General features: G+C 36.9%; 1 protein-coding gene across 1 annotated transcript in view; it reads left to right on the top strand.

The window, feature by feature from the left end:
* The window catches only part of ANXA10 (annexin A10), a 97,934-nt gene extending 75,456 nt beyond the window's left edge, over window positions 1-22,478 (top strand). Inside the window, exons 7-12 of the mRNA XM_033215627.1 lie at window positions 12,193-12,246; window positions 12,343-12,436; window positions 13,983-14,078; window positions 16,166-16,224; window positions 19,340-19,462; window positions 22,155-22,478. Coding sequence (XP_033071518.1) covers window positions 12,193-12,246; window positions 12,343-12,436; window positions 13,983-14,078; window positions 16,166-16,224; window positions 19,340-19,462; window positions 22,155-22,223 — 495 coding nt within the window. The 3' untranslated portion in view covers window positions 22,224-22,478. The remainder of the gene's footprint in view (window positions 1-12,192; window positions 12,247-12,342; window positions 12,437-13,982; window positions 14,079-16,165; window positions 16,225-19,339; window positions 19,463-22,154) is intronic.
* Window positions 22,479-22,683: the final 205 nt, after the last annotated feature.

Raw genomic sequence — 22,683 nt, forward strand, 5'->3', positions numbered from 1 at the left:
AGCGATGTTTATTATATTATCAAAAAGGAAACAAAAAACTGTAAAGAGCAAAAATATGCAATTTTAATCTGAATATATCAGATTAAAACATTTTATTATATAAAATGTATAGAAATATATTACATATATATCATATTTCTATATAATTAATCCTACCGTTAATAATTCATTTCTAGGAGACAAATAAAAGGCCAACGATGAGGCTATATTTTAATTTTGTATTCCTTCTGTTTTGTTTTTGCCATTAAGTATGTTTTAAAATATGAAGCTAAACATTTATCTATATAACATAGTTTTTCTTCTGCTAGAGTGTGCATGCATCTGTCCCCACACTTCATGTTGAAATGTGATCCCCAATGCTGAAGGTGAAGTCCAGCGAGAGGTGTTTGGGTCATGAGGATGGAGAGCCCTCATGAAGAGCGTGATGCTGATTCTCATTGTAATGAGCAAGTTCTCACCCTATCAGTTCCCAGGAGAGCTAGTTTTTAATGAGAACCTGGCATTTTCCTCCTCTTGCTCTTGCTTTGTATCCTCACCATGTGATCTCTGCACATGCCAGCTCCCCTTCACCTTCCGTTATGAGTGGAAACAGCCTGAAACCCTCAGCATTAGCAGATGCTGCAGCCACGCTTCTTGTACAGCCTGCAGAGCTGTGACCCAAATAAACTCATTTTCTTTATAAATTGCTCAGCCTCAGAAATTCCTTTCTAGCAACACAAATGGAGTAAGACAGAAAATTGTTCCAACAGAGAACAAAAGCAAATTTCGAAAATGCTAGTATGGAATGAAGTTAACAATTCCCCATCAGACCTCTCAAAGAATTTACTCTCCAAAGCCTTCTTCCACTCTATGAGAACTGCTCTCCTCCAAGCCTTTTATACACATTTCTATTATAGTCTTACCATGTGATATTGAATCTGTTTGCATATCCATCTTTCCCGTTAGACTGAGTTCTCTGTGCATAAAATCTAGCTTTATTCCAATTTGTAACTTATAACTAAGCTCTGCACATGATACATGGTAAGCAATTCATATTTTTTGGAAATAAATGGCCAGAAGGATAAACAGTTGAGAAAATCTGAGTGAATAAAACTCAATGCTGGATAAAGTAAAAGAAGAAGGTTTCATATATGATGTGTCTTTAACAGGATTCTGAAAAATTAGCATCACTTGCAAACACGAGGGGAGGAAGAAAGGGTGGTTCAGGATAAGTAGACAGGTGCTGCTGGAGAATCTGCTGGCTCAAAGGACTTTTGTTGAATAGGGCAAGTTTTTCTGATTAGAGAGCTGGTAGAGATGCTAGACAGAAGAGTTCCTGTAACCAGGAAAGAGCCATGGGGACATTTTTGAGCAGAATGTGAGATGATCAGGAAGTTTTTAAAACTGCACATAATTTACCACTCATTTGTAGTGAGTACCTCACTTGTGACTTAAGAGAATTTGATTTGTTCAAGATAAAAACCAGTTTTCCTTCTTAGCATTTCTTTAATTTCTATAATCCCATTCTTCTCTTTGAGTTTGTATTGATCAAATCAATCAGACATACCCTGATTGATATGTATATATGTACATATCTGTATATTTATGTACTAATAATGCAGTATATATGTACATTTACTAATAATACTATATGTGTACATATATAGTATACACATATAGTATTATTAGTACAGTATACTGTATTATTACTATATGCTGAAGAGTACAAGAAACTATGAGAAAATTCACCGGAAGGAAAGGAACATATATTTAGGCAGGAAAAGGCTATTAAGAAGAATTTTATTTTATTGCTCAGAATCTCTTAATCGTCACATTTTAGCAATGAGCGCTGCTACATTGAATTCTTGGTGTCTTAGCTCCTGTCACAGAATGAACAGAAACAAGGAAACATTCAAGTCGGGAAACAAGTGCAGAAAATTCCCCAATCAATCAGGAAAATAAACCCATACCATAGGCTGATTTTCCACAAAATTGCCAATTTTTAAATGTTTGAAGAAATTCCTAATTTCTATTCTACAAATATGTAAAGAAGATAACTTTATATTTCTGAAGTTAGTGTTATATAATTTCGTGCCAAAAAGCTAAAGTTAATAATTGTTTCTACCCTGTCTAGAACTAGTCTGAATACAGAAAATAGTTAAAGAAAGAAAATGGTTCTTAATGATAACTTGTTCCTCTAAAATATCAGTGACAGTGTGCAAGTTTAAATTAATACTTATTTTCCCTTTTTTTCTTATTATTTATTGTGCTATTTTCCTCATTTGGAGTGGATTAACATGTTGAAACCCAGGGGATGTAATTTCCTTTAATGTGTGCTCATTGTAATTAAAAACGTTTTAATATAATTTAAAACTTTGTAACATGTAAATTATATTTGAAATATAATTTCAATTAAATATTCAATTAAAGAATGAAAATATATATATATGTATATATATATGCCAGACTGGAATACAAACTTATAATTTAAACTAATAATGCCATTCATTGCTAAGCAATACAAATTCTAATCCTTTTTTATCCTTTGTGTGTGCATGTGTGTGTCTGTGTGTGTGCATACATGTATGCACTCAAGCCACTGTCAGTTTTGCATTAGGAATAAAGCAGTCTTCCATAAAAAACTGCTGAGGAAGCTAAGTATTACCTGTCCTACATTGAAGAAAGACTGGTCATTTGGGCTGATTGGAGTCTTTCAAATCATTCAGTTTCTATTCCCTCCCTCCCATAGGTGCTGATCCCAAGAACATTCCATAATTAACAGGCTGTATGTTGATCTCCATTTAAAAGGCAGCTTCCCAGGAAACCCAACTAGCAATGTCCCCTCTGTGTAGAGATGAGGAGACTTAAGCTTAGAGAGGTTAAGTGGTGTCCTGACATTATTACAGGTCTACTTAATGAAAGGGCTGACAGGAATTCGTTGGAAAATGTGGCATATTACCAAGTAAACTCATTGACCCTTCAATTAAAATTTTCAATTTTATATCAAAATTTAATTAATATCAAGCATTTGCTTTGTTGTGTTTGGTTTTGGTTTGGCTTAGTTGAATTTGGATTTCTGTGATTTGTCTGCAAAGTTCATAAAACTCCCATGTCACCACCCTCAGTAAATCATCCTATTCTAAGATTTTCATCTGCAGGTTTATCCATGTCAGTGGAGAAAAGATAATTTGGTTTTTCATAGTACAAACTGAAGCTTCTGGTAAAATGTAGGTATAAGCTCATTTTAATTTGTAACAGAAGTTGAAGTCATTTGTAGAAAAATACATTTGCAATAATAATTACTATTTTAAAATAATCTCACTTGACAAGATGCCAATTGAATATTTTCTAACTTTTGCATTTTATAAGATTAATTTTAATTAAAATTTTTTTTCAAAATAAAAGGTAATTTTACAATAATGTTGCTACAATAATATAAATTAAAGCAACAGTTTCCACTCAGAGATTCTTGGCATAGGTATTACACCTAACAGAGTGAAGCCAACAGTTCCATTATAAACCATTATAAATCCTAATATCAAACAAGTTTTTATTGCTTTAATATCTACCTACAAATATATTTCAATTCATTTAAGAAAAACGTGGCCGGGCACGCTGGCTCACGTCTGTAATCACGGCACTTTGGGAGGCCGAGGCGGGCAGATCACGAACTCAGGAGTTCAAGACCAGCCTAGCCAATATGGTGAAACTCCGTTTCTACTAAAAATACAAAACTTAGCTGGGCCTGGTGGTATGCGCCCGTATTCCCAGCTACTCGGGAGGCTGAGGCAGAAGAATTGCTTGAACCCAGGAGGTAGAGGTTGCAGTGAGCTGAAATCAAGCCACTGTACTCCAGCCTGGGTAACAGAGCAAGACTCTGTCAAAAAAAAAAAAAAAAGTAAGCTGTTTAGTAGAAAGAAAATTATTTTCCTAAGGACTTCATTTAATTCCATTAGGACTACATCACAGCCAGATTCTGCTCTGTTCCCTCCCTCCCATAGGTGTTGATCCCAAGAACATTCCATCATTAACAGGCTGTATGCTGATCTCCGTCTCAAAGTCAGCTTCCCAGGAAACCCAACCGGCAATATCCCCTCTGCTTAGAGATGAGGAGACTTAAGCTTAGAGAGGTTAAGTGGTGTGCCTGACATTACAGGTCTACTTAATGAAAGGGCTGACATGAAATCAGGCCTAGATGCACTATACCTATGCTGTTGAATTGTATTGCTCCTACCTCCAACCCCATTTGGTTCCACTCCAATTCTACTTCTATTTGGTAAAATGTCAACGATCAAAACTCAAACCCTCTTAGCATTCTGCACCTCCTTAAAGGTTGAGCTATAAACCACCTAAAATAACTGACATCTAAGGATTAGGATCACAGTGTATTTTTATAAAGCAAACATTCTTGTATTTCAGGGGAAAGCACAAGTTCCGAAAATGAAACACAAGGGAAAATAAATCACAAGGGAAAAAATAATCAATGCATGGTGATTTTTTGGATATAATAGTGCAATCAATTTTATTCTCAATTGTAGTTATTTTTTTCCTAAAATTAAACAATATGCTTTATTAATGATAGGGTGTGTACATGAGTATGAGTATTTGTATATATAATATTTGTATAGATATACATATATTTTAAAATAACATAATATTTTATCACTGGTTTTTACCTAATTTGGATTATGAATGTATAGGATGAACTATTACTTTTTTAAATATAACATCAACTTGAATTTTTAATTTGATTTTCTTTCTTACATATTTCATTAAAATTTTCAAAAAACATAGCACCTATAAATGTCTATGAATTACATGTATGAATAGCTCAGATTTTTATTGCTTCCACACACAACTTTATTTCCCAGATTTATCTTAACAGAAAAAGCTAAGCCTGTATACTGCAGACAGGACAGAATCACCATTTTATTGCTTGTGTTTTAAGCTTAGAGTTTTAGGCTTTTGGTTCCTAATAGGCATAAAGCTCTTCTCCAAACCATGATTCAGGACCCAAGACTCTTTTCAGTTTGTGGCTCCACCAAAAGTGTTACTTCTTAAGTTCGATTTCCAGAATTGGAACATTAAATGTATGTATGAGTATTTAACCTTGGAACAACTTTTAAGTATAGTAAAATTTTCCTTTCAACATACAATACCAAAAAGTGTGGGTGAATCAAGACTTACATTTTATAAGAAACCAAGGAAAATTAATAAAATTAATTAACTTTATTACTTTAACATTAATATATACTTATAAAGTTTCATAGTACATTTTCCTTAAAATGTAAAATACACAAAAATACAATAATACACATTTCATACAGATTATTTAACTCATAATAGAAAACAGAGGTAACAAACTGTTAAAAAACTTAATATAATCTCCTTTAATAATAGTCTCTTTGAAAATCAGAAGTTCCATGATAATTTATACTGTTAGTGAAATATATGACTTCTCTTAGATTGTTAAATAGTTCGAAGATTTTCTATTGGCTTCTCATTTCTACATTAATGGCTCCTCAGTTTGAAACCACTGACTTAGGATTTCGATCAGTAAATTCAGAACATTGGAAAAGATGTAAAGTGAATGATGGGATTGTAAAAGTCCGTCACTTCTCTTCATCACAGTCTGTGGTATACACCATTTTAGAGGGAATCTGTCTAGATATTTTACAAAAATAAATGGAGTTTCTTCCTGAAGGGAGGTGAAATTTGGAGCTGGTGAGTTCCTAGTGGATAACTGTGGGACACAGTGTAATCAAATCTCTCCCATCAGTTTTGTATCTTTGGATTTATCACTTAACCTTTTATGAGATTCAGGTTTTTACTCTGTAAATTAAAGGATATGAGCTCGTCCTTCTTTCAATTCCTTTCCAATACAGATATTCTCTAATTCTTTGGTTGTTATAATCAAGTCCTCTACCTCCCTATGCACCTTCACTTTTAGAATCAAAGGAAAGCTGACCCACAGTTTTCATATTTTTAACGTCACTAAAATTCAGACACACCCAGTTTTTTGAATTAATAGAGACTGGAGTAATTGGAGCATAGGAGCCTTAGGATTTTATAAAATGGCTAGTGTTAAAAATCATTGTCATATTTTGCAGAAGAGAAGATCTTTTGCTTGATCTATAAAGTGTTTCCTGACAGGATGATTTCTAATAAGGAAACAACTGAGCTAGAACACATTCTTCTTGAAAACTAATGCCAATTATTAAACTGACTTACAATGCTTCCTGCATGTTTTTATTACACGGATTTATGAAAGATCTAATTATCTGTCAAATAATGAAAAATTAGTCACTTAGAGATTAATTAATCAATATGTGCAAATCACACTGGAAATGATAAATGTTTTCAGGAAGAGAGAGAATGGAAACTACCCAATTGGATACTTACTCCTTACCTTGGCTTTCAGGATTCTCCTTTGACAGTTTCTTGAACTCGTACAATGAGGCCTCTGGGAGTGTTATTGCCAACAGCTTTCAATAATCATCTGTAATCAATTTATCGCCTCCAAATATTTTCACCCACATCTTATTTCTTTTCATTTCTTCCCTTCCCGTGTTTATCATGCCCTTAAACTAAATTCTGTACTCATTTATGCCATTTTCTGCTATTTACATCAATTAAATATACCACATGGCCATCTCAGGCCCTTTACATGACAAAGCCAGCTTGACTCTGCCTTTGTCAAAGCCAAATCACAATCTTACTTATTCACGTTGTTTAAATCCACCAGTGTGCTTAAAGTGCTCTTGGCAATTAGCTGCATAGGAAAATAAACAGAGAAGCACCATTTCAGGTTAAATGTCCAAAACAATGATCTTTCCAAACAATATTTCAGATATGTAAAGTTGCAGAAAATTCTTAAATATTTCTCACAAACTTTGCAAGGGCAGAGCTTACTTAGCTATAAAGGCTGAAGATCACTAAGAAAATATCAATAATCCAGAAAATCTTCCCACATCCACTGATGCATCTTTGAAGTCTGCTATCTAAAGTTATTTCTTTACTTTTCCTACTAACATTTCTTGAATGCCTACCATGTGCCAATCATGATTTTAGATAATTGGGAATTATTGGTGAACAGAAGAGACAAAGATCCCAGCCCTTAAGATGTTTACATTCTAGCAAGAGAATATGGACAATTAAACATAAATTTAATAAATAGGTGTATTATATAAAATATTAGAAGGTTGATGAAAGATATGGCAGAACAGAGTAACAGGGAGAGGGTATTGTAGGGCTGAGCATAATGGATAGGTTGCCATTTTTTTTTTCTGTTTTTTGAGACAGAGTTTTGCTCTTGTCACCCAGGCTGGAGTGCAATGGCACAATCTCGGCTCACTGCAACCTCTGCCTCCTGGGTTCAAGCAATTCTCCTGCCTCAGCCTCCCAAGTAGCTGGGATTACAGGTGCCTGCCACCACACCTGGCTAATTTTTGTATTTTTAGTAGAGATGGGGCTTTACCATGTTGGCCAGGCTGGTCTTGAACTCCTGACCTGAAGATGTCCACCCGCCTCAGCCTCCCAAATTGTTGGGATTATAGGCGTGAGCCGCTGTGCCCCTCCTGCCATATTATGTAGGTTGGTCAGAGTAGGCCTCATTGAGAAGATGAGATTTGAGCAAAAATATGGATAAAAGAATGAGTTAACAAATAAATCAATGTGATAGGATGTTCCAAGTAAAGAGTATAGCTAGAGAAAAATGTAAGGTAAAAAAAAGCTAATGGGTATGAGGGATAGCAAGAAGGCCAGTTGGTGGCCTCTGAGCAAGCAAAGGAAACGTACTATAATAGTAAGTGAATTCAGAGAAGTAGCACGTGGTAAGATTATGTCAAATCCTGAAGCCATTTTAAGGACTTTGGCTTTTCCTTTGAGTGAAATGGATATGAGGTAAGTCATTGCTGGGTCTTTAGTGAAGGAATGTGGTCTTATGCTTTAAAATATTCACAATAGCTGCTATACTGAGAAAAGACTACAGGGAGACAAAGGTAGAAGCCTGTAAGGAGGCTGCTTCAACAGTAAAGCTACCTGTAATATTAACTTGGACCCATAGGAGAGCATTGGCAGTGGTGGTAAGTTCCCAGTTTCTGGATGTATTTTAGATAGCAGCAGGAGACAGACAAATCTTTAGGCAGATAGGGGCGGTGAAACCCAACCTTCACACCAAACACAGTGTAAAGCCGAAAACTCATCTACAAGTCTCAGATAAATCCACAGACTGGACTGGGAACCACTCTTCCCATGGGAGGTGCTTTCCTCTGGTTGATCCCCACCCTTCACCTGTTTTACATATTCCTACCCTTCCCTAATTGGTTTTTGACACTGTTGTGCCCATCTTTGAGTGGTGCCTTTTTTTAGCCTTTTTTACATACTAACAAACCAATCAGCACATATGCCCCCGTTCTGAGCCCATAAAAACCCTGGACTCAGCCAGACCAGGGTACTGTCCACCTTTGGGTGGTGGGGGAGGAACTACCTGACTTTGGGTAAGGGGGCTGCCCAGCTTGGGTCTCCTTTTCTGCTGAGAGCTGTTTCTTCACTCAACAAGACTCTTCGCCTTGTTCACCCACTGGCTGTCAGTGTAATCTCATTCTCCTTGGATGTGGGGCAAGAACTTGGGACCTGCCAAACAGCGAGTAGGAATAGAGCTGCAGCCATGTAGCACTCCCTTTCCACTCACCAAGCAAGGGGAGAAGGAGCTGCTTGGCTCCACATGCCCCCTTAAGTCAGGCTGCGGATGGTGGAACTAAAATAGCTAACACACCCCCATTTACCAGGCATCTCTAAGTTTTCAGGCACCACCATGTCCCCTTCATCTGGACACTGAAGTCACTTGTGACATGCCTGGTCCAGCCACAAGCCCCACATGGAGCCCACACCTGTGCCAGTGATTGGAGCAGCCAGCTGGACCCCATGCTCACTCACTCACACACTCCCTCACTCTGTGGGCTGAGTGTGCAGTCACAGTGGCCATGGGATCCAGGCCAGGTTGCATATCAAACACAGCCCAACAGGCTGAATGGGCAGGGTACCTCCTGCCACAAGCCCAGGGCGAGCAAGGCCCAGGCAGGAGCATTGCCAGCCACGGAGGCCTCCAACTGGTAAAATGCACAGAAAAAAATGCTGTGTCATTTTGAAGGCAGTGTCTATATTATTTCCTGAGGAATTGGATGTGGGCTATAAAAAGGCCAAAGAAAACGGAATCAAATGTGACTCTGTTTCTTAGTCTGAGCAACAGAAAGGATGAAGTGCAGTGTGGAAGACTGGGACTATAGAAAGAGTTTGAGATGGAGGGAGTCAAAGCAATGGATTTTCAACATGCTAAACCTGATATGTATTTTAGAAAATCAAGTGGAGATGTTGACTTCGCAATTGGAATGTACATATCTGAAGTTCAGATGACAGATCTTTGCTAGAGATGTAAATAAATAAATAGGTAAGATAAATGGGTATCATTACAATATAGATGAAATTTAAAGCCACCTGAGTAGATAACATTATCAAGAGAAGAAATGTAAATACAGACAAAAAGATGATCAAAGACTGACTACCTGGACCTTCCAAAATTAAGAGATTGAAAAGAAGAGAAACCAGTTCACAAGACTGAGGAGTAACCAGTAAAATAAAATAGATTGCAGGATCCTGGAAGCCAAGTGATGAAAGTATATCAAGAAGAAGAGAGTGGCAATTATATCAAACCCTACTGATAGATTAAATAAGATGAAGACTAAGAATTACCACAAATGTATGTTATTAAATAAATGGCATATTGTCACAGAAGATATAGCGTATTGTTTTCAATTGTTTGTTACTTGGTATAAATTAAAATCATAAGAGAGAATTTGAAAGTGAGCCAGAGATATTGTGTAAAAATAATAAGTTATTTAGGCTTAGGGAGAGTATGGTAACCAGACCTCAGAGTCAGAAATGCCACTGAAATTTAATAAACATTCTTCTCTAACAATCAGAACTTGGGCAATTCACTTAATATCTCTAATTTTTGTCTCCAAAATATGAGGTGGAACTTTTAGGGTACCTGCACCTCAACATTTCCGTGATTTGAAAATAATACCCAGAGTCCTACCACTCAATAACATTATTCACTCCTTTAATTTAATACACAGATTTCAAATTAAGAATTGCATATGTGCAGCCTTAGTCTCTTGGTATTTTACGCAAAGGAAATTGAAGAAGAAGAAATGTGACTGACAAACTCATGCCTATTTCCCATCAGTTGTTTACCTTTAGGGGACATACAACTTTAGAGTTATGATTAAACATTAAATGTTCCAGGGCTACAAATTTACTCACAAATGGTAGCTTTCTTATTTCTTTGTGAGTAAATTGCACTTTCTCATATGCCTCTAGCTTTTTGTTATCAAGAAAAAAAGCCCTAATATTTAATCTAAAGTGGCAAATTTAATCTCTGTAATACTTCGAATAGTGAATGTGGGTGCATGTTCAATCTCATTCATACTTTTTTGGGGTTAAGTATTTGACTCTCAGATTTTGGCCATCTTCCTCCTTTCTCTCTAAGACAGCAGTTGGTAGAGAGATGTGTGTGTGTGGTTAATGAAATATCTTGGGAACAAGAAGGTCACTGTGTCCTTAGATCAAGATATTGCCCACATTTTTGCTGGTCTCGACTATGGAGTAGCAATTCTTGGCAATTCTGGACAAGAACATATGAGGTGTCAATGACCAGCATATGAGCATTTATCAGTGTTAGCTGCCAAGATAAGCCACTGATTTAACTTATGATCTTTTCTCTGTCTCACTTTGGTCAGAGCCAAACTGACCAGTTTGGTCAGAGTAACCTTTCAGGATGATTTAGCCTCACCTTTACTCTCACGGGAGCTGAAGACTCCCCTTAAGGTCTAGCTGTGTCTCCCACACAGTTCAAGTCAATGTGGTCTATCCTGTAGCCCTTGACTGCTGGAACATTGTCCCTGCCATGGTCATAAATAACTCAATCTGGCAAGCTTCCCCACAGGTTCTCAGCTAGATTGCAAGTTCCTCCACATGTAAGAAATTTGGGATTCCATTCATACTACTTAAGGATTGAGGTTAATTCAAGGAAGTTGTGTTCAGGACCTCCCTGTGCCCAATCTTGCTGTCTCACTGGGTTCACTACACTGTGGCTATTTCCAGTGTCCTAAAAGATGATAGAGCTAGGCACAGTGGCTTATGCCTGTCACCCCAATATTTTGAGAGGCTGACACAGAAGAATCACTTGAGGCCAGGAGTTCAAGACCAGTCCACCTTGTCAATATGGCGAGATCCCCTTTCTGAGAAAAAAAATTAGCTAATCATGGTGGTACATGCCTGTGGTCCAAGCTACTCGGGAGGCTGAGGCAGGAGGATTGCTTGAGTCCAGGAGGTTGAGATTACAGTGAACTATGATCGTGCCACTGCATTCTAACCTGTGCAATGGAGTAAGGCCCTGTCTCAAAAAAAAAAAAAAAAAAAAAAAAGGTAGAAGCAGAAACTACTGTACTTTCAGTGTTCTCTTAACATAATTGGAGTGAGAAAGCCTCCCCTCTATATCTGGACCAAAAGAAACAGTTCATTAGACTGATAACATGCCTCCCTACCTCTTTCTCCCCACTGGCCCTCATAACCCTCAGGAATCAATGTTCCCTGCATTGATTAGTGCCCCTTCCCTCCTGTTTGAAATGATCAATTGGACCATGTCTGTTCTCTAAATGATAATGGAGTGAGAGTTAAACAGATTTACAAAATATTCTAACTGCACAAAGTCTGAATTTCATTACTATTTTGTTGTTGTACAAGTCCTATTGTGCAAGTCAGAGATGGACCTTCTCTGCATTTTTGCTCTAACAATGTTAACACTCATTTCTAACACCCACTGCCATGGTCAGGCAGTAGATACTCAGTTTGATAAGGGAGAAGATACTGCACAGAGACTTGGAAAACTGAAAAATGTCTCAATGTCTTTCAAACATTACTAATGCTGCAAAGAAAAAGTAAAATAAAATAATGCACATTTTAAGAGAACACCTTGTATACTATCTTCTAAAGTATTCAGGAAATCAGGAAATGAACACTTACTCCAGATAATAATAGAAGTTCCTTAGGAACAATCAGAATGTTTAGTAGTTCAAGGATTTTGGTCCCACTAATCTTATATGAGTTGCTGACTAAGAACATTTACATGGAAAACCTGTGCTTACTTTACAGGGGACCAGAGAGGAAGGATATGCAGACCCTGCTATGGCTGCTCAGGATGCAATGGTAACTAGAGCCAGTTCTCAGACTGACTGCCAAAAACCTTGGTTAAAATGGGCTGGAGTGGTTCTGATGCTACTTCTCTGCTGGCTAATGTTCCAGGTCCTATGGGAAGCCTGTCAGCAGAAGACGGGGGAGCACAAAACCATGCTGCAAATGATCCTGTGCAACAAGAGCTACCAGCAGCTGTGGCTCGGTAATTATTAACTGGGGTTCTTTCCAGCTACTCAACCTATTATATAACAAAAAGAAGGTGGTTTACTAGAAACAAAAATGATATATTACAAGGGAATAGAGGAAAGTCAGTTACCTCAAGGTACTTATTTTGAATTTTGTTTATAAGATGTGCCTTATTTAATGACATTACTAAGGGATAAGTATTTCCTTAATATTTTTTCCAATAACTTTCAAATACTGAGCATTTTAAAAATTGTCTCTGTATTTGATGGAGTACTTATTCAAATATATTAGCTATTTCTTATTAGGTATATTATATGTTGTCTTGCAAAAATGTATAGTAAATATAGTTTAACCAGTCAATACTGCATCAAGGTCATTATTATTGATGTCATGATTTCTGCAATATTGATAGAAACTTATTGGTTTTAGAGAGTGCACTCATGTTAGTTTGCCCTTTGTTTATTCCCTAAACTACAGTATCTTTCTTTTTCTTTTATTAAAAACAAATTTTGTTTTTTCTATATAAAATACACAAATGGCTGAAAATTTCCAACAGATGGCCTACCCTACCCCAATCCCACATCTGGACTTTACAAGTCAATAAGAGACATTACCTGTCTTAATGATAATTATATAATAATAATGAAAAGACATCTTCTGGCCGGGCGTGGTGGCTCAAGCCTGTAATCCCAGCACTTTGGGAGGCCGAGATGGGCGGATCACGAGATCAGGAGATCGAGACCATCCTGGCTAACACGGTGAAACCCTGTCTCTACTAAAAAAATACAAAAAACTAACAGGGCGAGGTGGCGGGCGCCTGTAGTCCCAGCTACTGGGGAGGCTGAGGCAGGAGAATGGCGTAAACCCGGGAGGCGGAGCTTGAAGTGAGCTGAGATCTGGCCACTGCACTCCAGTCCGGGTGACAGAGCGAGACTCCGCCTCAAAAAAAAAAAAAAGACATCTTCTTGCTTCTAATTTTTAGTAACAATGGATAAGAACTAAAGTTGCCTGGGATAGTCAGATAACTAAGTTCTTGAAATAAGGAATCTTAATTTAACACAATTCTAAATTAGTAAACCCTAGTCTACAACCATAAAGTTGATTTCATCTTTCTCAGAATGTTCTTTATAGATACTTTGCTATTTTAATCATCACAGAGAGGACTTTTACACTTAATTCTCATATTTAAGCTCTAGTAGGAAGTTTGTTGTTGACATAAGCCTATTATATATGTCCTAAATGACTGGTCCATAAATAATGGCTTGCTGTGTGCTTCCTCTCAATTTAAATCAGCAGTGAGTTAGTGGGTCTCACTGGAGGTGGCATTTGTTCCCCAGGAGAAGAGAATAATAACAGGTCTTTGAAGTTCAAGATTTATGATGACTCTACTAAGTATCTGTATTTGTTTCAATGGTATTTATAGTAAACATAATTGGTAGCAGTAGTACTTTTAATTATTTTATGGAAAATATGGATTTTTAGTATGTGTAACAATCTAATATTTATATTATACATTTATAATATTTTCAAAATCTCCTTTGAATTACATCAATTTGTTGAAGTTTTTCAGGAATTTCAAAATATTTCTGGGCAAGACATGGTAGATGCCATTAATGAATGTTATGATGGATACTTTCAGGAGCTGTTGGTTGCAATTGGTAAGTAATAAATTATTTGAAGTACAGCAGACATTTTATTTCTCAATAAATGCTGAGTGGCTGTGAATAAACTAAAGATGGATGAGTAAGCTCTTGATCGAGTCATTTTCCCCCTTGAATTTTATTATTTAAAAGGACGTAAACTCCATAGGGGAAGAGTACATCAGTTACTAATAAAATGCACTGAACTGGCAACCTGATGACTTTAATGAACTGATACCCTTCCCTAAGAGCTAGTTCAACTTTCATACCAGAAAACACATCATTCTCAGGTATTTTCTCTTCAGAATTGGCTTCTCACACTGTTCAATCCATTTCATCTTTACTGACTTCCATTCCCTTGCTCAAGAGCAGATAAATACTTAACAGTGTGCTTTTCTTCTCTTTAGGAGGTAAAGGATTTTTTAGTGACCATTACTAACAAATTTTGGTTTAGGAGTAAATCCTACCATAAAAGAGATTTACTAAGTAGTGATTTTCCTCAGGCTATTGTGATGGTGGCACACCTCTTGCTCCTTCCTAAGAAATAATATCCCACCATAGAGGACAAAACAGGGTTAGTTATCCAGAAAAAACTGCAATAGAACTACCTGTGCAATAGAACTACCTTTGTCTTGTACTGTGCTGTGAGTTGACAGCACACATTTCAGGGACGACCAAAGGGGGTCATTGTGAAATATCTCCATCGAAGGCACAGTCAAGTAATCACTTAGATACTAGTTGAATAAATGAATATTGTGATTTTCCATCCTTGAATGGCAGAGGCATACATGAGTGTGACAGCTGTGAGATAAAGGAACTTTTGTAGCTTATCCAGTAAAGAAGTCTCAAGCTAGGGTTCCATGAAAACAGTTTGATGAAGCCCCTAAAATAGTATGCAAGAAATAACTATTAATAACTGTGTATTTTTTCTGAGAATGTCACATTTATTCCAGAAAATTCTCTACAAAATTTAATAACCACATACCATATCAAAATCCTTCATTTTATAAACAATGCCTAAGGAAATTAACTGACTGCCTCAAAGCCTATCAGCTGATTAGCAACAAAGTTATGACTAAAACTCATAATATCCAAATCTCAAGATAGCTTGCTTTCCACTATAGACCCCTGCCACAAAGCAGTGGACATAAGAGAGGAAGTGGTGGACATTATAAATAGCAGAAAACATTTCAACTGATTTATTCACTCAGTAGACATTTATTGAGCACCTACTGTTCTAGACACTGACTTAGGCACTACAGATAGAACAATGAAACAAAAACAGCAAAAGTCACTGCCTTCAAGGAGGTTATAAAGACTAGTGACTCAAGAGCGATTATGACATTTCATGTATTAAAAATGAAAGAAAAGATGAGGGTATAATCTCACAACCTAAAATAATTACTTAAACTACTAGGGAAACACTGTTACGATGATTTCATTCTGGCTAGAAATTATAGCCTCTCATACATTACCCATTCATGTATTAATTTGTTAACCTATTCAAATAAACATTACTGAAAGTTTATGATCATCAACTGACTTCCAGCAAGGATAACTGTTGACCAGGCTCTAGGCTGTTCTAATTGCCTTAGCAGTTTTTATTAGATGACTTCTAAAACTGGTCTAGACCAGTTGTGGTCCATACAGTTTCTCCTTCAGAGCTTTCAGGTCTACTCACAAATCTATAAGTTACTAAAAATAGTATTCAAATAGATGAACAAATTACATGGGAGCTATATCATATTGAATCCTACAATGATAATAATAATCTATAATAGTGGTAATAACCTGGGTTTCCTTGAAGCTCTTTTGATTTAATTTTCAGATAAAGATGATAACGTTTTCTTCATTAGGCTACATGAAGGAACTAACAAGAGTTCCAACAGACAGAAATAGACCAAGTGAAAATCTGCATGACTCATTATAATGTTGTTGCTTTATATTTTTATCCTGTGGCTTATAGTGTTACCATTATTTTAAGTGTTGACATTATAATACAATGTAAGAATTGTAACAGGAAAAGTGCTATTGTTTCTCAAATTCTGACGAAAATACATGTTTTCACTCTCAATGTTTCTTCTTCTCTCTCTGATTTCTCCCAGTTCTCTGTGTTCGAGACAAACCAGCCTATTTTGCTTATAGATTATATAGTGCAATTCATGTAAGTAAGACTCATATATTTTTAAAATTTCTCCAGAAATTGTGTCTGTTTTTCAAAGGATTAATTTTACTTCCATTATTTAAATGTTCATTACCATTTTTGAACTTATATGTACAAAGAAAATACACCCCAAAAAAATGGTTTAGACACCAAAAATAAGACATATCCGATAAAAATAATTCTCTGCTTTCTGTATCAAATTTAGGGAACCATATTTGGGGTATATATCCCCGTGTACTTTAGAGGTTAGTTAACATCTGCAGAAACTGGTAAATTCAAATGTCTTTGTTTATTTCCAAAGATCCCCACATCGGACTTATGCAAGTACAAAACATATGGCAGTAAGCAGAAAATATCAAAATATTACAAACTCGCAGCAAGAAATTGCCACGTTCCTGAAGTTTCAATACACGAAATTATATCAACGGATATTTTTAAACATTGTGTTATTTTCAAAAAGTATTTAAAGTGACAACTGGAAAACCATAAAGTCGGCCGGGCGCGGTGGCTCAAGCCTGTAATCCCAGCACTTTGGGAGGCCGAGACGGGCGGATCACGAGGTCAGGAGATCGAGACCATCCTGGCTAACACAGTGAAACCCCGTCTCTACTAAAAAAATACAAAAAAATTAGCCCGGCGAGATGGCGGGCGCCTGTAGTCCCAGCTACTTGGGAGGCTGAGGCGAGAGAATGGCGTAAACCTGGGAGGCGGAGCTTGCAGTGAGCTGAGATCCGTTCACTGCACTCCAGCCTGGGCGGCAGAGCGAGACTCCGTCAAAAAAAAAAAACAAAAAAACCCCATAAAGTCTAAATCTATTTTTGTAATTAAATGGGAACGTATTTTATACTTCAGTATGTTATTCAGTCACACATACTTTGGGGCATTTTTTTTTAATTTTTTAAATTAATTAATTTATTTATTTGAGATGGAGTCTCGCTCTGTCTCTCAGGCTAGAGTGCAGTGGTGCGATCTCTGCTCACTGCAACCTCCGCCTCCCAGGTTCACGCCATTCTCCTGCCTCAGCCTCCCGAGTAGCTGGGACTTCAGGCGCCCGCCACCACCCTGGGCTAATTTTGTTTTGCATTTTTAGTAGAGACAGGGTTTCACCATGTTAGCCAGGATGGTCTCGGCCTGCTGACCTCGTGATCTGCCCGCCTCGGCCTCCCAGAGTGCTGGGATTACAGGCGTGAGCCGCCGCGCCCAGCCTGGAGCATTCGTTTTTTAAAAAACACAAATGCATCACATAATGCACAACTTATCCATATGTACATGAAACTTAGTTAGAAAAAGAAAGCCTCGGCGGGGCGCGGCAGCTCACGTCTGTAATCCCAGCACTTTGGGAGGCTGAGGCGGGTGGATCACGAGGTCAGGAGATCGAGACCATCCTGGTTAACATGGTGAAACCCTGTCTCTACTAAAAATACAAAAAATTAGCGGGGCAGCAAGCGCCTGTAGTCCCAGCTACTCAGGCGGAGGCAGGAGAATGGCGTGAACCCGGGAGGCGGAGCTTGCTGTGAGCCGAGATAGAGCCATTGCACTCCAGCCTGGGTGTTAGAGGGAGACTGTGTCTCAAAAAAAAAAAAAAGAAAGAAAAAAGAAAAAGAAAAAGAAAGCCTCATACAGATAATTATACACATGTCATAGCCTTGAAAACTCAAAGAAAATGATTAAAAATAAATCCAATAATGCAGTAATTTTAATAACCAGTTTTATCCTCAAAGTAAATTTAACAGATATACTTCTTAAAAGTAGCCAGCATGCTGGGAAAATATGTTAATAGTCAGAAATATGTTATTATGTTATCTTCTGCAATGTATTTCTCATTTATGCAAAGGAAGAACCTGGGTGACCCCAGAACACAAAAGGAAAATCGATGCTCACAGTCTTGCTTCTCTTTTATTCTATTTTCTGGGAGAAACAGTTGATTTGGTTAAACATTTATTTGAAATAGTGTATTGGGAAATGCTATAGGATGATTTCAATCGTTTCTTTCTCAAAGAACCAACCACTACAACAATAGTATGAAGCTTCTCTTGTGAATGACTATGGGAAAATAATCACAATTACCTTGATTCCAATTTTGCACAAATTCAAGGCTACTTATTCTAATAATACATGAAAACTGTATTTTTGCTTTGTATTTGTTATAAGGCAAAAGGAAGATATGTGTATTCACAAGTGGTTTGTAGGTACAGAGAAGGATTGTATATTCAAGCAATATAATTTTTGATACTTGAAGACCTCAAATGTCAAATATTTGTTAAAAAGCTGCTTTAATCACTCCTGAACCAAAGATATATTCTGTGTTCTTCTCCAGTGCACTCTAAAGTGAACGATCTACATTTTAAATTTGAATACTTGGTTAGATCATTCATTTTAACCACCTCAAATTATGAAAAGTTTATTAGTAATATACATCCAAAACATTCAGGCTTTAAAAATTAGATTCTGTTTTCTGGCCACTAGATGTCACGATTACTCCGTTTGGAAAGACAATTTGAAACTGATTTGTTAGGGTGTAGTATTCGGGGGGGGCTAGCATTCAGACATTGGTTTTGTATTTTTCTGCGTTTGAATTTAAATCAGCAAATATTTGAAGCACCTAGAATTCTAATTTTTATAATTTCTCAATAATGACCAGAAAATAAAATTAAAATGTTATTGCTCTCTTACACAAATCAATGCCCATCTGACAGAGCTCAGAATGTCTTCCCCTCCAAGGAAGAATTCTTACTGAGAAGGACCACAGGATCAGATTTGTAGTTTATAATGCAGTGTGAGCGGGACAGTGTGAAGGCTGACAAGACTAAAAAGGGGGAGCAACCATTGCAGAATCAGGGTGAAATGATAAGGGTCAGAGTCAAGGTGGTGGCACTGGAATAGAGAGCACAAGGCATTCAGAAAATAGAAGAGAATAATTCAATGTCAGCATGCAGTAAGGGAGAGCGAGAAGTGACAGAAATGACTCAGGATCTGAGCCACAGCCGGTGATGCCAGTGTTGGAAGAACTCAGGAAGAAGAGAAAATGACTACGGAAAAAGGGTGTATCCACTTGGGACAGACTGACTTTTAAGATGCTGTCTTCTCATTTCCCCCACTTTTCTGTATCTTTTAGGACTTTGGTTTCCATAATAAAACTGTAATCAGGATTATCATTGCCAGAAGTGAAATAGACCTGCTGACCATAAGGAAACGATACAAAGAGCGATATGGAAAATCCCTATTTCATGATATCAGAGTAAGTCTCCGACACATGATTTATTTGGACCCACATTTCCTCCTTTTTGAAACTGAGATAAAAGCTCTCATTCAAATAACTTCATGGCAGAGTCTAAAAAGGTAACTTCAGACAGGGATAACCTACTTTTTTCCTCTACACAGTCTTTAGAACATCAACAGGTGCTAACTTAGAAAACCCTTTAACTCGGCCGGGCGCGGTGGCTCACGCCTGTAATCCCAGCACTTTGGGAGGCCGAGGCGGATGGATCACGAGGTCAGGAGACAGAGACCATCCTGGCTTACACAGTGAAACCCCGTCTCTACTAAAAACAAAAAAAAAAATTAGCCGGGCGTGGTCACGGGCGCCTGTAGTCCCAGCTACTTGGGAGGCTGAGGCAGGAGAATCGCTTGAACCCGGGAGGCGGAGGTTTCAGTGAGCAGAGATCGCGCCACTGCACTCCAGCCTGGGCGACAGAGTGAGACTCTGTCTCGAAAAAAGAAAAAGAAAAAAGAAAAAAAAAAAGAAAAAAGAAAACGCTTTACCTCAGCAACAGAACTTATTCCTCTTTGATGTGTTTTACCCAGAAGCATTGATGCAGTCATGTGAAATATTAATTCTCTGTAATTGTGCTTAAAGAGCTAAATTCTGAAGTGTGATCAGGCTCAGGAAAAATATACATTGCAAAAGGCTGCATTACTTGTGAAGAGGTTTCTTAAATCAGTTCAGCTTTCCTCTCATATTGTCATAGAAAGCAGGGCAGTCAGTCAAATATCATAAACTGCTAATTCGGAGGGACTTAATGTTCCTAGCTCTGTACAACTCTGCATATCCTTATCCCTTTAGCCCTTGAAGGGCAAAGGAGCAATGATTAAATACTGAACAAGCCAATGTTTTCATTCTGATACTTTTAAACTTCACCCTGCATTTTGATAAAACCTAACAAAGAACTCTCAGAATATATAGGACCATTTACCTAACTGAGAATCTAGTGGAAAATAAAAATGCTTGGCACCTTGTTCAAAAAAGTTTAAAGAATTTCGAGACGGTGAAAGCAGAGCATTAAATCAAGCTGAGCACAGGGACATGAGAATAGAGCTTAACTTATATTTTGCCCAGAGCTAAGAGCTGTTACCTTGTTCACATTGTTTTCTACTGGAATTTGTAATTGCAAGAAGCAGTGCTTTAGTTTATTGAAAGAGTAATCTAGAAGCAACCTAAAGCCCAAGAGATCACATAACACAGAAGACTTTGTTGGCCTCTGGAGAGCTGAAATGGTTTCTAAGAGGAAGAGTTGATGGAGCAGTTAAGAGAAATCTTATTCCTTCTTCTTTGATAAAACTCTCCTACAGCTACCTTCAAATCTCTAAACTCTTTTAGTGATGAGAAATGCATGGCACAATTCACTTTCTAAATGAATAAATTTAGTTCTTAGGCACTTATTATAATTAATTACAGCTGCCTCAAAGTCTGCTAATACGAAAATGTAATTAATACAGCTTTACTATGTGCATTTAAAGTACTGAATTATCATTACATGACTTTGTGCCAAAGCACCTTAATATGAAAGTTGATACTTAACAAAGAAACATTTTATAATAATATTTATTACTACCATTGATTTTGGAAAATATAGAAATTATAGAAGACCATTACAAGAAAATTAAAATTGCCCTAATTTTCTACAGATAATCATTAATAAACTTTTATGCTGCTTTGGTCTGCGGGTTTGTGTCTCCCCAAAATGTATCTGCTAAAATTCTAACCCCAAAGTGATGATATTAGGAGGTGGAGCCTTTGTGAGATGATTAGGTCATAAAGGTGGAGCCCATGAATGGGATTAATGTCCTTATAGGCCGAAGAGATCACCTTTGTCCCTTCTGCCATGTAAGCTTAGAAGGAGAAGAAGGCTTTCTGTGAGAGACAGGCACTCAGCAGGCACCACATCTGCTTGACCTTGGTCTTGCCAGCCTCTAGAGCTGTTAGAAATAAATTCCTATTGTTTATAAGTCACCAAAAAGTACTTTTGTCACAGCTGCCAGAACACACTAAGACAGGTACTTTCATTTTCTAAAACTATATAAATAATAATAAGTTTTGCTATGTAAAAGAGTATTTTTACTGAATCATGGTATTCTACAGTATAAGCTATAAAGTACACAAACTACCTCACATTATTATACATTGTTTCTCAGTTTTTCACTATTATATGTACCATTATGGTGTATATATTTTTAGCGCAAAACTTTGTGCTTATCAATGATTGATATTAACTTTTTAAATATATATTTCTTGAGGTAGAATTATTACTGCATTAATAATTATAAACATTTTTAAATGTTTTGAGACATATTCATTTGTTCTCCACATTCTACATTCATTTATAACAATCATAATAATAATATTAGGGCACATCTTCCTAAAGTTGAGGAGAATATTTTATTCTAAGGCAAGTTATTGTTCTTATAAATACACATTCAGGTTCAACCAACTTTATATAAACCACATACTACTGACTCTAACCAGATCATCATTCTTCAACAACTTTCAGTGGGACTAGTACTTAGGACGTGTTAAATCTTTATATGAGAAAAGTAAATAAGTTTAGAAAGGCTAATGGTCCATGGCTCTTTCATAGTGCAGTTCAGAGGAATTATGTTTTGTTTTTAGAACTATTATGACATTTTATTTCAAATATATTTTTTCTTTTCAGAATTTTGCTTCAGGGCATTATGAGAAAGCACTGCTTGCCATCTGTGCTGGTGATGCTGAGGACTACTAAAATGAAGAGGACTTGGAGTATTGTGCACTCCTCTTTCTAGATACTTCCAAATAGAGATTTTCTCATAAATTTGTACCATTCATGGCACTATAACAAAACTATACAATCATATTTTCTCTTCTATCTTTGAAATTATTCTAAGCCAAAGAAAACTATGAATGAAAGTATATGATACTGAATTTGCCTAATATCCTGAATTTGCCTACTATCTAATCAGCAATTAAATAAATTGTGCATGATGGCATAATAGAAAAATTGCATTGGAATAGATTTTATTTAAATGTGAGCCATCAACAACCTACAACAAGAGAGTCTGCTCAAGGCTGTCTTTATCATGATTTGAAAGACCAAGGAAAATGTAGTGTGACCATCCTTGTTTGGGGAATTTTTGAGACTCCTGTACAATTATGATAAAGCTAGAGTGATCATCTAAAGCAGGCTTTAAAAATAAGTAAAGATG

This window comes from Trachypithecus francoisi, unplaced genomic scaffold (genome assembly GCF_009764315.1).
Source record: "Trachypithecus francoisi isolate TF-2019V2 unplaced genomic scaffold, Tfra_2.0 Lachesis_group1, whole genome shotgun sequence".
Taxonomy (NCBI): Eukaryota; Metazoa; Chordata; class Mammalia; order Primates; family Cercopithecidae; genus Trachypithecus; species Trachypithecus francoisi.